The 14,110-nt window shown below is 32.8% G+C and overlaps 1 protein-coding gene across 1 annotated transcript; it reads right to left on the reverse strand.

Moving 5' to 3' along the window:
• Positions 1–537: 537 nt before the first annotated feature.
• LOC102620851 (uncharacterized) lies at positions 538–6,475 on the reverse strand. Its single transcript, XM_006487607.4, has 8 exons — positions 6,154–6,475; positions 5,289–5,573; positions 4,286–4,348; positions 3,978–4,187; positions 3,661–3,776; positions 3,378–3,475; positions 1,208–1,332; positions 538–1,129 (listed from the first exon to the last, which is right to left on the reverse strand). The coding sequence occupies exons 1-8, from the start codon at positions 6,328–6,330 to the stop codon at positions 968–970; spliced, it is 1,236 nt and encodes a 411-aa protein (XP_006487670.2). The 5' UTR covers positions 6,331–6,475; the 3' UTR covers positions 538–967.
• Between the last annotated feature and the right edge of the window lie 7,635 nt (positions 6,476–14,110).

A 14,110-nucleotide genomic window follows, 5' to 3' on the forward strand; every position in this document is an offset into this window, starting at 1 on the left:
CGGACATTATGTTTCATATTTAACAATTATTGTTAAATGTTTCATATTAAGAATTGCATAATTTGTGTTTTTCATGTATAAATACATGTTTTATATTTATGTTACATGTTACATATTCAAAGTTTAGTGTTTCATGTTCTAAAGGCACCCAAAATTTACTTTTACCCATAGTTTAATATTTGGCACTCACGTTTCATAACAAAAAGTTCAATATCACATGTGCTAAATAGCGCCTTTTTCTTTTTCCCCGTAGTTTCATGCTTGACATTCTTGTTTCATATATAATATTCTATGTTACACGTATAAAGTTAAATTTTGCAAATTCATACCAAACTAATCATCATTATTGCATATTTGACTTTAAATTGTTGCATACGTTGTGTTCAATGTTTCATGTGGAAAAGTAAAGTACAGAATTAAGGGAACAGCCGATCAGCATACTAATCGTACTTGGCATAACCTTGAAAACACAAATGGTGTCCCAATACAATTCTTTGATCCCAACAATTATAGACTTTTATACTTCCAAACACACGCTTGATAGAATCAAATGCTCCATATATCATTGAAAGATGTTTACATTTATACGGTATCACAGAGACCACAATATACACAATACCAATACTGGATTAGTGGGTACACAAACAAAACTTTTAACCCCCTCGGAAAAGATAATGAAGCATAGACTATTCCCCCTCACATCATACCTATTGATTCTAACTTTCAACTATTTTGAATGATGATCTTGTGCATCCCCTCCATGATAAGCATCCATGTTTAAATATTTAGCATGACAATTGTTGCTATACTGCTCTTACTCTTCCGCCGTTGTACAAGATATTATTATCATTAACAACATTCTAATCATTTTCAGTGTTCTCTATCCCCTAGCAGAAATGTGGAATCAGATTCGACACACTACTCCACATTCAATGAGATTCATCACTAGATTCAAATTGCTACAGGACTACCACGGTTCAAAGTTATTACCAAGAAAATTCCTGACATATGTGGACCTGCTCCAGCCTTGCTCCATGAGAATGAGGCTGAGGAGTATCACCAATTTCTCCATGGCATCATTTTCCAGGCTGCTAACTGAATTAGATGGATGCTTCTGTAGTGAAGAATTCTGAAATGTTTGATTGGAACTCATTATTCAGATCATTACAAGATAAATGTCAGAAGTCAGGTCACTGAAATATTCTACCATTGAGTCCTGATAAAACTTCAGATATTGGAGAGATTGTTCATAAAGTCCGCAATGATAGAGAAGAATGCTGTAATCTCTTAATTCCTTGGCATCACTTTCAAGAAGTATCAGACGTTCACATGCTGTAACAACAGTAACAATTTCCAGATGAAAATAGGTAATAGAAACACTTTAGAAGAGCATTTTAGCCAATATTTAATTTAAAGGTCTGAGGTGGGCAAATTGAGTTTCGGTTCAGATTGTTCGGATTTCGCTTTGGGTTGCAATAGTTTAGAGAATTCAACCCATTCAGGTTCAAACTATAAACCCAAACTGAACTAAATTTGGGTTATAAATACACATTCAATTTAGCTTAGAAACCCTAATTTTACCACCATCCAAAACTTAACTAATTATCAAACAAATTTCTCATAAGCGCATTCAAAAATTAACTAATTAACATAAAGAATTCTATATTTAACAATTAGCCCCAAAAAAAAAATAACAATTTAAAAAATAAACTAATAATTAAAAAATAACATACTAACAATTAATTAATTAATGGGATGGAAGATCAGAAAAAGAAAAAGAAGAAGAAATATATGGTAGTGGTGGAAGAAAAGAAGAAGAAAATATGTTTGGTAGCAGCAGAAGAAAAAGAAGAAGGATAAGAGATTAAGAAGAAGAAAATGAAAAAGAAGAGAACAAGAAGAAGAAGAAGAAGAAGAAGATCTTTGACAATGGCAGAAGAAAAGGAGGAGGAAAAAAAAAGCAGCAGCAGAGGAGGCAGCTGAGAATGGTGCGTTTGGGAGTTGTGAGTGTGTGTGTTGGAGTTAGGATATGAGTTTTTAAATTTTTTTTTTCAATTTCTCCGTTAACCTAATTGGGTTGACTACGAACTGAAATACAACCAGATCAGTTTTGAATTTTGAACCCAAACAGATTCAAAGCTTCAATCTAGACCGAATTTCGGGTTCAGTTCAGTTTATATCAAACAGATCCGAACACCCAACCCTATGAAGGCCTATAGTTGGCAGGGCCTGGACAATGCATGTTGTTGAGAAATTTCGTTCTGAAGAGTACAGTAAAAAATTACAATGACATGAAGTCAAAAGACTTATTGGCCAAATGAGACATAGCCAGTAAATTGTCCTTCTGGAGGTAAGAGAAATGGATTGTACGAGTTTCCTCCAGCAGCTAACACATTGAGAGAGTCACTGGATATGCAAATAGATTAAATAAAAGAAAGGGATACACAATCAAGGGTACCATGGTTGCTTCTTAGCCTACACATACCTTTGAAGGAAGAGAAAAATTAGACAGAACATAAAAACTGCAAGGCCACCGAACATTGTCCAAGCATCTTTGTCATAAGAGGCAAGACTAGATAAGGCAGGGAAGAGAGGAAACAAAAAGAAGTATAGGAACAAAAGCCCTTCAAAACATTCTTTTCTTCTATTATGTAATTATGTCCATTTACATCAAATTTTAACCACTAAGTCCTAAAATGTATACATTCAATAAACTAAAACAATTAGCACATACAATTTGATAAATAAAAAGACAAAGATTTACCTATCCTATAACTCTCAAAAAGACCCAAAAAGAGTGATATGATGTTATTCAATTCATAACTCATTCCAAAACTAAATCTAAGAAACCATCATAGGTCCATAATGCTAGATTTCTTTTATTTGATAAATCTTGATATTAATTTTATCAGACATGTCTAATCATATTTGAACAAGGCAAAACCTACAAATCATAACCGAAATATTTGACAAAAACACTCAAACACACTTATTTCACCATAAACACTTATATCTTATGCTTAAAAATTTTACCCAATATGAAAACTTGAGAGATGAAATTCAAGCAATTTTGCTGCTTTTAAGAGATGATCAAGTCGAAATTTGGAGGTGAGAATGAGTAATATTGTACTTAAATTAATGGCTTAGTAGGAAAAAGACTGTGGAAAGAGCTATGTAAAATGTCAAAAAGAAAAAGTGTGAATTAGAAAAAAAGGCCATATAGAAAAGTTTACTGGTAGTGGCACTTTTCATAATTTAAAAACCACTGAGTGATAAGTTTTTAAATATTTATCAAATTTTTCTCTTACTGGGCCTGAATTAGCTTCATCCTGAATGGAAAAAAATCAGCCAACATAGATTGTTTTACAGATGCATACCAGCTAATGCACACCTCATATCCCCAAAGCGTACACTGTTCCAAACACCACGTTCTAACCGATGTCGAGCAGCCTTTGCTGATGCAAGCTGCAAGCCACTGCAGTACAAAAGCAATAAAATTTGAAGAAAGTGAAAAAATAAAAAATACAAAATACAAAATAAAAAAGAAAACTAGGGGCAGAGCAATGGGGGAGAGGGTGGGTGGGAGAAGAATTCTCAATGAAGCCTAAAATATATTGGCTTTTCATAGGTGCTGATTACTTGGCAATATAGGTAAATTACCTGTCCCCACTGTTCAATTGATCAATGCAGTTAGCAGCACGGGCTGCCCTCAAGAATAAGCTTCTGGATCGATCATGTTGAAAGGGCCAGAAAGCGTTTTTTAAATTTCTCAAAATCTGCATACAATTGTTTATTATTAAACAAACATTTAATAAGGCCAAAAAGCAATTCATGTGTTCATCATTTTTCTGATAAAGCTCTATGAATATTAGTTTCATAAACGTAAGTCAGTTTATGAATCCTGTGCACATTTAGCATCTCCAACTTTACCGACTTAAACCACACCACGCATACATGAGCAAGATCATAGAAGTTACCTCCTCCAATAGCATTTGCACTGTTATGATGTGAGGCTGATCAGAGTCCTTACTTTTCTGCTTCTGGTAGCCTCTAGGAAGACTATAAAGATCAAGAGGAAATGATATCTCAACGTCAAAATCGATAAGGCCCCATATGCGAAGCATTTTAAGGATTTCTGAGTATATTAGCGATAGCATAACTGCAGAGCCTGTGCGATGTGTCAAAACCTGCACACAATGGTAAATTAAACCTCATACGTTCCCTCTATGATCCCATTTTCTTCCAACAGAGAACATGGAAGGAGACAAAAGAATGAACTCCATACTGAGTGAAGATATAATGATCTTGGTTCTATTAATTGATTCCTTGCATTCGTTCTCCGAAAACCCTGACAAGAAAAAATAAGGACATGTATAAAAAAGCTGAGGTTCCACAAAGCACAACCAGTTTATAAAATAAATTTTTAATAGAAAATGAAGATACATCTCCATCAAAATTATGGAGGTCCTCATTTTTTTCAAAGCAAACTTATAAAGTGGGATGAATAGAGAAGAAAGAACGGAACAGAAGAGAGTAGTAAAAAAGGAAGGAGAGATCCTAGTAAAGAGAGACTGGGGAGAACACATTATGCATTGTGCATCAAGTTTGTGTCACCACTAGCTTCACAAAGCCTATTTATACGCATAGGCATCGGAAAGATAAAGAGGAAAAAGACAATCGGAAAAAAATGAAAAGAAAAAGACAAGAATACATCAACACTATTTAAATGGTCCCAAGTCTTACACCTACGCCAAAAACACTTATGTAGGTCTCTAACGGAATCTCCACTGATAATTCAAGTACTGTAGATTCTGCAGTTTTGCTCAGGAATTCCTTAGGCTTGCAGATTTAAACTTTGGGCACTCTTAACATTAACAAAATATCAATAATCAAAAGTAAAATTTAAAAAAAAAAAAAGATCAAGTAAACTTGGGAAATATTTGAGGCTGAGAATTGAGATGCTGTGACTGTAATCCATAACTACTGAAAAACAGAATCAGTAGTTGTCAAGTGTAAAAGATACCTGCCAGATAAAAAAGTGAGTGTTTAAGAAACACTTTAGCTTTTGTAACTTCAAAATTAAGCAGAAGCATTACAGTTACAAACATTTCCTCAGCAGACATGAAATCAAATACATCCCAGAGATCACATATACAAAAGGACAAAATTACAATACCTTGTTATACACTTTTTCGGCTTTTCATTGAGTAGAACAACTAATTAACTCAGAAACATATAAGAAGGGGCTGTAAATTCACTACATATGTTACATCTTACAACAAGCATACCTTTTTATCAAATAAATATCTCTCAATACTCTCCAAAACACTTTCTGGCGATGACCTAAAACCGGAACTATAATGAGAGCAGTATCCCACAGACAGATCATCCAACTGACTGATCAAGGCATCAACAGGGAGAGGTACTGATGAGTGCGAAATGAGGGAGTCGTCCTCTGCGGCTATATGAAGAGCTGTTTTACCTAAATCCACACATTTATTAATGCTAATACTCGTTTCCCTTTCAACATTGGATAATCTTTTAATCTGAGAGTAGAAACCCTCTCTAGCCTCCTGCTCAATTATCGATGAAGAAAGAAGACTAATCAGTATGAGGAAATATATTGTATTAAAGAATCAATTAATCTTCCATCAAACAAAAATTCACAAAGTACAGGTAGGCCAAGTACACAAATCTCACTACAATTTTTTATTTTATCGTATTCATTTTATTACATTAGCTTTGTTGTGCAAACAGTAAATTTCCCAATAATTACATATGTGCACAGGTGAATATATCCACGTTACCTCAGCCCAAACCAGTGGTACATTTTCTCAATCGGAAATTATGTTGAATTACCCTGTGAAACAATATATACCTTTTTTCCCCCCTTTTTCAATTAATTTTGAAGAGCGAAGTGAATGCAGATAATAATAGTATGGCACGTAGAGAATTGCTATATTATTATATAATTCTAAGACAAGAAAAAATCAAGAAAAGTAAATGAAGAACCTAAATAAAATTGTTATTCTTATAATCACATTCACTGAATTAAGCTGACCCCATTAATTCATCAAATTTAATCATACAAAACATAAAATTACGAAATAAATTATAAAAAAAATAATAAAACAATGAAGAAATCATAGTTACCCTAGCAAAAGTGGTATCCGTTCCAATGGAATCGAGAACATCATGCAACGCCAACTTCAGATCACTGGCCACGTATTTCTGCTGGGATCCACTGCAGCAGGTCACACGGTATCTTGAAAATTTCGAAAGATATGGAGAAGAAGGAAGACAAAACGCAGCGTATAGTGGAGAACTCATTGTTTGCAACGATGCAAAGAATGCAGAAAGAAAATAAAATGTTCTTTACAAGAAATATAAAGTCAAGATCTGTGGACCATACATCAGATTTATTTTTTAAAGGATATTCTCTTTTAGTTCGAAAAGCCGTTGGAGGATATGTGCATGTTTGCAACAGTGGACGTGCTTCCAAAGAAAATGCGACAAAGGTACCGGAGCCACGAGAAAGGGACACGGATATTTCCGCCCCCTATTTTTGTAAATTTACCTAATTTTAAAAAATAATTATAATAAATTCGTAATATTTTTTAAAAATATAAATTAATAAAAATTTCATAAAATTAATTAATCAAATTATTTTATTAATTTTTTCTTAGATTCTTTGGCCATCTTTGATCACAAATTTTAATATAAATTTTATTTTATTATTTTATTATTATGATATAAAAAGTCAAAATTACCTAATAAAACATGAGTTATTGTATATAATAATTTAGGTATTTAATTTTACTACTTATAATATAATATTTTTAAATGAAACATAATTTTTATTTCACTACCTTTACGTATAAATAACATAAATTTGACAGTCTAATAATTTATATGAGAATTGTGTCATAACGACACTATGTTAATTTACTTAAAAATAATGATCATACTAATAAAAAGTAGTATTAGAAATAATGAATTTGATACAAATTAGAAAAATATTGAAGTTAAAGTATATTCTTGATAATTTTACTTTATAAGGTTAAAATAGTCAATTGAAATTTACGTCAAAGTAATATTTGTAATCAAATATCCTAAAAATATCTAAGTCACAAAAAAAATCAACTAAGATAGATTTAATTAATTAATTCTTCAAAGTTCTTCTTAATTTGAAAATTTTAAAAATAATATGTAACTTTTATAATTATTTTTTAAAAATAAGATAGATTTATAAAAAATGTGAGGTGGAAAATTCATGAGAAAAGCAGAATTTTTTTCAGATATTAACACATGCCTCCCCTGAAGTTTTTGGAAACTACAGATAAATCAGGTGTAGTGGATGGTTAAACCAAAATCACAGTTTCTTCCTCTCAATAATCACAGTTTTAATGTTAGTGAGAATAAGAAGGACATGCACCATCTTTAACTGCTTTTCCAACTTCAAAAATCCTTTGTGTGGTGATATTACGGATATGACCTTGAGTTCTTGGCCCCAATTTTTTTATTGGAATTTTCCTTCATATGTTCGGGTTATAATTGTAAATCACAAATACCTTGTAAAATAAAATGCATTTTAGTCTTTAGTTCTGTTATTTGGGGCAAATTAGCATTTATGTTATTCCATTTTATTTAAAGTATGAATTATGTTAGAATGACAATGTTTATAAGGCGTAATTATAAATATTCGAAAGTTAGGAATTTGACATCTATATTCTCTTTTTTTTTATTGGTTTGAATGAGAAGAGAAATTCCATCTCCCTCACAATACACCAACATTTGAAAGTTATTAATTTGACTTTCACGTCAATTAGGATCAATTTGATAATACTACAACTTTTAAAATAATTATTGTTGGCTATATTATAAAAATAATCGGCTATATAGACAATCAATGGTTCTAAGTCCTATTCTTGCTGGAAAAGGAGAGCTCACATGAATTTTACAAGTTCTACAAATATTAAGATTAAAGATCTAAATGAACCACTAGTAGAAACAAGCCTAGCATAAAAAAAAAAGAAAAAAAAGATGAAGCATCAATTCATAAGAGAGAAGATCGCAAGGAAGAGATAAGTAGGTGAATTGGAGAGCACACTTAGCAGTGATAACTGAATTTCAATCAATAAGTCTTTCTTTCTCTTGTGTTTTGTTAGTTTTCTTTAATGGATTTAATACTTAATAATTCAAACATGATCTTTTTATTGGTTATGTTTGATTTTAAAATCCAAGATATGGATTTTTATTAATAAAGTTTTAAAATCTGAATTTCTTCATCTTTCTCTTATTTTATGTTTCACTTATTTTAATGTTGAAAAATTGCATCTTGTTTCTTTCGGTGGCCAACTAGATGAATTTAATGTGATTTTTGATTCCTAGTTTAGAGTTTTTAATCTGTAATTGTCAAAGAGTTAAACCTAAATGGCATATCATGATCAAGATTATGAGATATTTTCATTTGATTGCATGTGGAATAAAATTCAAAATATATAAACCAAGCTTGTGTATTTGTTTCTTGATTCAACTTTTATCTTCCTTGATTTTAATGCTTTTGTTAAATTGAATCTAGAGAGGTTATTTTAGGTTATTTAATGGAAAGATCATGATAATTAAGCTTGTAATTATCTTAGGGTTGTTGTTTTCCAAAGAAAGTGAATGATAATTCCGATAATTGACATAAAATCTCATGTTTAGTAGTAGAGAATAATTCCTCACACCACATTTCGCGTCATATATAAACCTTTTTAAAATTATTTTCTATAATTTCAGATTTTCTGCTTTAAATTCTTTATTTAGTTTATATAGCAAATCAACTACCAATTCCCCCATAATTGTGTATGCATTTCACTAATGTGTCATTGGTAGATTGAAAAGTTTGAATTAATTTTGTTAAGTTTAGATGGAGTTTTTAACTCAATTTTTGTTGTTGATCAGTTTCTATGTTTTATGTGTATAACTTATTAACTGGGAACAATCTTCAACGGGAATGACCCTTAGTTTTTTCTATACTCAATAACAAGAATATTTAAGGAATGTTTTAAAAGATAAGCTTTTAAATGGTATCATTGAACATTATGTGATCATAAACAATTCCAACCAAATAATAAAAGGATATAGGACTTATATATTAAAATTCTAAAGTCTCTAACTTTTTTCAGTGTTTAGCAAATAAGAGGGAATAGACAATATTGGTGGGGGGGGGAGGGGGGGCACGACTCAAAAATGTTATTACTCCCAAGTATAAGAGTGTCTAATTATAATATAACTCGATGAGTCCGGGATCGAACCACAAGGAATTTAAAATCTAGTATTCAATTTATTAAGCAAAGAAAATTAAATGCGAGAAAAGAAATTAATAGGAATCAATATAAAAATATGCTAAGGTTATAAGATTCACTCTCAGTATGCAAACTTTGGTTTTAATATTCTCTCATTTTTATATTTTGCCTTTGATGAGATTAAAGACAAAATTGTCACAAGCACGTCAGATGAGGCATATTCAGATCTCATTCAAGTACTCGTCAAACCCCTCACGAGAGCTCGAGTAAAGAAATTGAAAGAAACTCTTAATGGGTCGATTTAAGCAACTTAGGCTCAATCAAATTCGTAGAGGCTCGTTGAAGGAATCGCACATGATAAATGCATGATTCAGGCTCTTGAAGTTTCCAAATAATCACTTTTATAAAATAAAAAGTTGGCTTGCATATTATGACAGGAAAATATATTATTTTCCTTTTTCGGATACTTTCTCGTTTCTTGAGGAGGCTAGTGGAGAAACAAATTGTTATTTCTCTTTTAATTGCCAAGTTTCCATTTTAATTAATGTAAGGCATTTAAGCCGATTAGGATTTTGATTTGATTTAGATTCTTTCATATTCGCTTGGATTAGGATTCTGATTTGATTTAGATTCTTTTCTATTTGTTTAGATTCAGATTTGATTTTGGTTTACGATTTACTTCCAAAAAATCTTGTAACCAACCCTATATTATGTACTCACATCCAATAAATAGAGAAAATAAGTTTTGATGCAATTGGTGAGGGAGTTAATTCTTTTTGGTTTTTAAACAAACTTTTTGAACTTATCGTATTTTCATGGCGTTCAAACTCTTAACTTATTAATCAAATCATCTACAACTGATTGTGGTGTCCTCACATGCCAAGGTTCGTACTTTCATTAAGCATTAGGTCGCGATTCCATTCAATTATAGGTTTAGATTCGATCTTGGGGACTAAATTGATTAGGGTCGCATCAGTTCTTGACGGGATTCTTATCATTTAGTATTAGAGCTTAGGCATTAAGGTCAGATTCATCTATCTTTATTATTTTTAATTCTTATTTGAAATTTTTCATTCTTGTTCTAGTATTAAAAAAAAACAAAAAAAAGTTGATTGAATAGTATTTTTAGGATTTCTTTTTTTATCAATTTTGCATCCTTGTGGTTTAATTCTCCTCAAAATCCGTAAATTTTACCTATTACTTTCCTTAAAAAAGGAAAAAAAAAAAAGAGAAAGTCCCCGACCTTCGCTTAAAATCTTTTGTTCAATTTTCATTTATCAGTGTCATGTAGAGTCCAAAATTGGTTTTACCTCTTAGGTGAAATTTTTTTCCCAAAATCGAAACCCGATCTGACATACACATTCCATTCTTACTCTTGAAGTTTAAGTCTCCTTAGTGTAATCTTTGTGAATTGCTACTGGAATCTTGATATTAGTTTGATTAGTTGGATAAGAACCGAGTGAGAATTACTATGAGTGGAAAAAGACAAGAGAGTGTGAGCATATTAAAGGGTAAAAGCCAATAAATTTGAGTGAAACACAAGTAGAATTGAGTAAATCATTTTTCTCGAGTGAAACACATAAAGGAGTGAGGTGAGGTCCTTTCCACATTATTTCTAACTTTCTTTTGTAAATGTTAGCCATGTCTTACAACCCCGAGCAAAACATAAATGAAAAGGATCAATCCGCAACTACTCAGAATTTGCAAATTCAACCATTGATGGGAGAGATGAGAAGGACGATGAAGGCTAAACTAGAGCATACACATGAGTGTTTGGATCAAGTAGAGAACACATGTGCGGGGCAACCACAACCCGTTCCCCAATCACATATGAGGGATAGAGCTCCGGTTAGAAGAGAGATCGATGACTATTATAAGGATGGGTATGATGAAAAGGAGGACTCAGTGGGTAGTTATAGGAGAAATGGACAGGGTGGGAGAGTTAGGAATAGGGATGATGGATTAAGTGGCATAAAGATGAAGATTCCATCTTTTGAAAGTAAATTCGACCCGGAAGCATACCTTGAATGGGAGAAGAAAATAGAGTTCATATTTGATTGCCATAGTTATTCAGAGGCAAAAAAGGTAAAATTAGTTGTGATTGAGCTTTCTGACTATGTTATTACTTGGTGGGATCAGCTTGTTATAAGTAGGGGGCGTAATAGGGAACATCCAGTTAAGACATTGGATGAAATGAAATCATTGATGAGAAGGCATTTTGTACCTAACCACTACCATTGAGACTTGTACCAAAAATTACAAAGTCTTACACAAGGTAGCCAAAGTGTGGAGCATTACCACAAAGAAATGGAGATTGCCATGATTAGAGCAAATGTGGAGGAAGATAGAGAAGTTACCATGGCACAATTCTTGAATGGCCTTAATCGAGAGACTGTAAATATGGTTAATTTGCAACATTATGTGGAATTAAAGAGATGGTCCACAAGGCCAACAAGATTGAGCAGCAGCTTAAGAGGCCCATGCAGCCCTAAGCTCAAATTCCACTCCTTGGAAGCCAAGCTATGTGAAGCTAGGCAAGAGACCACAAGCATCTATTGCACGTAAGTCGAGATCCAAGCCCTCCAAGCACAATTCATAAAGTAACACCATGACTCCTACTATTAAGAATTGTGACATTAAGTGTTTTAAATGTCAAAGCAGAGGACATATAACAAGTGAATGTGTGAACAAAAGAGCTATGGTATTGCAGGACAATGGTGAGATTGTGACTGAAGATGAAATAGAAGAAAATGAGATGCCACTGTTGGAGGACGTTGAAGATGAAGAGTATACAACCCCTGGGGAATTGACTATAGTAGCTAGGACAACTTTAAGTGTGCAAGTAAAGAAAGAGGAAGCAGTACAACGAGAAAACATTTTCTATACTAGGTGTTATGTTCACGACAAAGTATGTATTATGAATATTAATAGAGGAAATTGTACTAATGTTGGTAGTACTATCATGGTGGAAAAGTTAGGGCTTCTGACACTTAAACACCCATGGCCATACAAACTACAATGGTAAAATGACAGTGGTGAGATGAAAGTGAACAAGCAGGTGCTAGTAACTTTTCAGATTGGCAAGTATGAAGATAATGTGTTATATGATGTAATACCAATGCAGGCTAGACACTTGTTACTTGGGCGGCCTTGGTAATTTGATAGACGTGTGAAGAATGATGGCTGCACCAACAAGTATTCATTTGTGTTTGATCAACGCAACATCACTCTTGTGCCATTGACACTAAAGCAGGTTTATGAAGACCAAGTGAGCCTACAAAGAGAGAATAATCAAAAGAAAGAAAGTGACCAAGAGAAAAAGAGAGTGAAAATCAAAAAGAGGCCAAGGAAAATGTGAGAGAGAAAGCCAAGAAAAAAGCGGCCATTGAGAGAAAATCATAAGGAAAATAAAAGAATTTCTACACGAGAGCGAGTGAGATAAGGAAAGCGTTGTTTTCACTTCAACTGATGATTACACTTTTGTGTAAAGAGACATTTTTTTAACACTAACGAATTTGACTCTATTTTGCCTAGTTCTACTACTTCTCTTTTGCAGGAATATGAGGATGTTTTTCCTAAGCAAGCACCACATGACTTACCTCCAATCTGAGGGATTGAGCATCAAATTGATTTTGTACTCAATGCGACCATTCCAAATCAACCAGCGTATAGGAGTAACCTAGAGGAGACTAAGGAACTTCAAAGACAAGTTAATAAATTGATGGAAAAAAGGTACGTAAGAGGAAGCATGAGCCCATTTGCAGTTTCAATTTTGTTAGCTCCTAAGAATGATGGAACGAGGAGGATGTGTGTTGACTGTCAAGCCATCAACAATATAACGGTAAAGTATCGACATCTCATTCCTAGGCTAGATGATATGCTTATGAATTGCATTGATCTTGTGTATTTTCTAAAATTGATATAAAAAGTGGATATCATCAAAGTAGAATGAAAGAAGAAGATGAATAGAAAACTGTCTTTAAAACAAAATATGGTTTGTATGAATGACTAGTCATGCCTTGTAGTTTAACTGATGCTCTAAGCACCTTTATGAGACTTATAAATAATGTTTTGTGAGCTTTTATTGGCAAGTTTGTTGTTGTTTATTTTGATGATATCCTCATTTACAATAAAAACATAAACGATCATGTAGAACATTTGAAATCTGTTTTATATGTGCTTAGAAAAGAAAAATTATTTGCAAATCTTAAGAAGTGTACCTTTTGCACCAATAAACTTATATTTTTAAGAGTTACTGTGAGTGCATAGGGAATACAGGTTGATGAGGGGAAGGTACGTGCAAATCCAAGAGTGACCGAGTCCCACAAGTGTAAGTAATGTGAAAAGCTTTCATGGGCTCACTAGTTTCTACCGACGATTTGTGAAAGACTTTAGCACATTAGCCGCACCACTTACTGAAGTAAGAAAAAATGATGTTGGATTCAAGTGGAGAGAAAAGCAAGAGAAGATGTTTCAAATAATCAAGTAAACGTTAACTAATGCTCATTTATTGTCCTTGCCTAACTTTAATAAAACGTTTGAAATTAAATGTGATGCCTCAAGTATCAGTATTGGTGTAGTCCTAATGTAGGAGAGACGACCAATTGCTTACTTTAATGAGAAACTAAGTGGGGCATCCTTAAACTACCCTACTTACGATAAGGAGTTGTATGCGTTGATTCGAGAATTAAAAACGTGGCAACACTACCTATGGCCTAAGGAGTTCGTGATTCACACCGATCATGAGTTCTTGAAACACCTTAAAGGTCAACACAAGCTAAACAAGAGACATGCTCGATGGGTAGAATTCCTAGAGACAT

The sequence above is a fragment of the Citrus sinensis genome, chromosome 8 (genome assembly GCF_022201045.2).
Source record: "Citrus sinensis cultivar Valencia sweet orange chromosome 8, DVS_A1.0, whole genome shotgun sequence".
Classification (NCBI taxonomy): Eukaryota; Viridiplantae; Streptophyta; class Magnoliopsida; order Sapindales; family Rutaceae; genus Citrus; species Citrus sinensis.

What these genes read in the sequence shown, in the direction of transcription:
- LOC102620851 (XM_006487607.4), bottom strand. Translation starts at nt 6,330, where the DNA reads ATGAGTTCTCCACTATACGCTGCGTTTTGTCTTCCTTCTTCTCCATAT. An exon ending in GATCATTATATCTTCACTCA is followed by an intron (nt 4,188 to 4,285) that starts GTATGGAGTTCA and finishes CATTGTGTGCAG; the next exon opens with GTTTTGACACATCGCACAGG. An exon ending in CAATTGAACAGTGGGGACAG is followed by an intron (nt 3,476 to 3,660) that starts GTAATTTACCTA and finishes TTTGTACTGCAG; the next exon opens with TGGCTTGCAGCTTGCATCAG.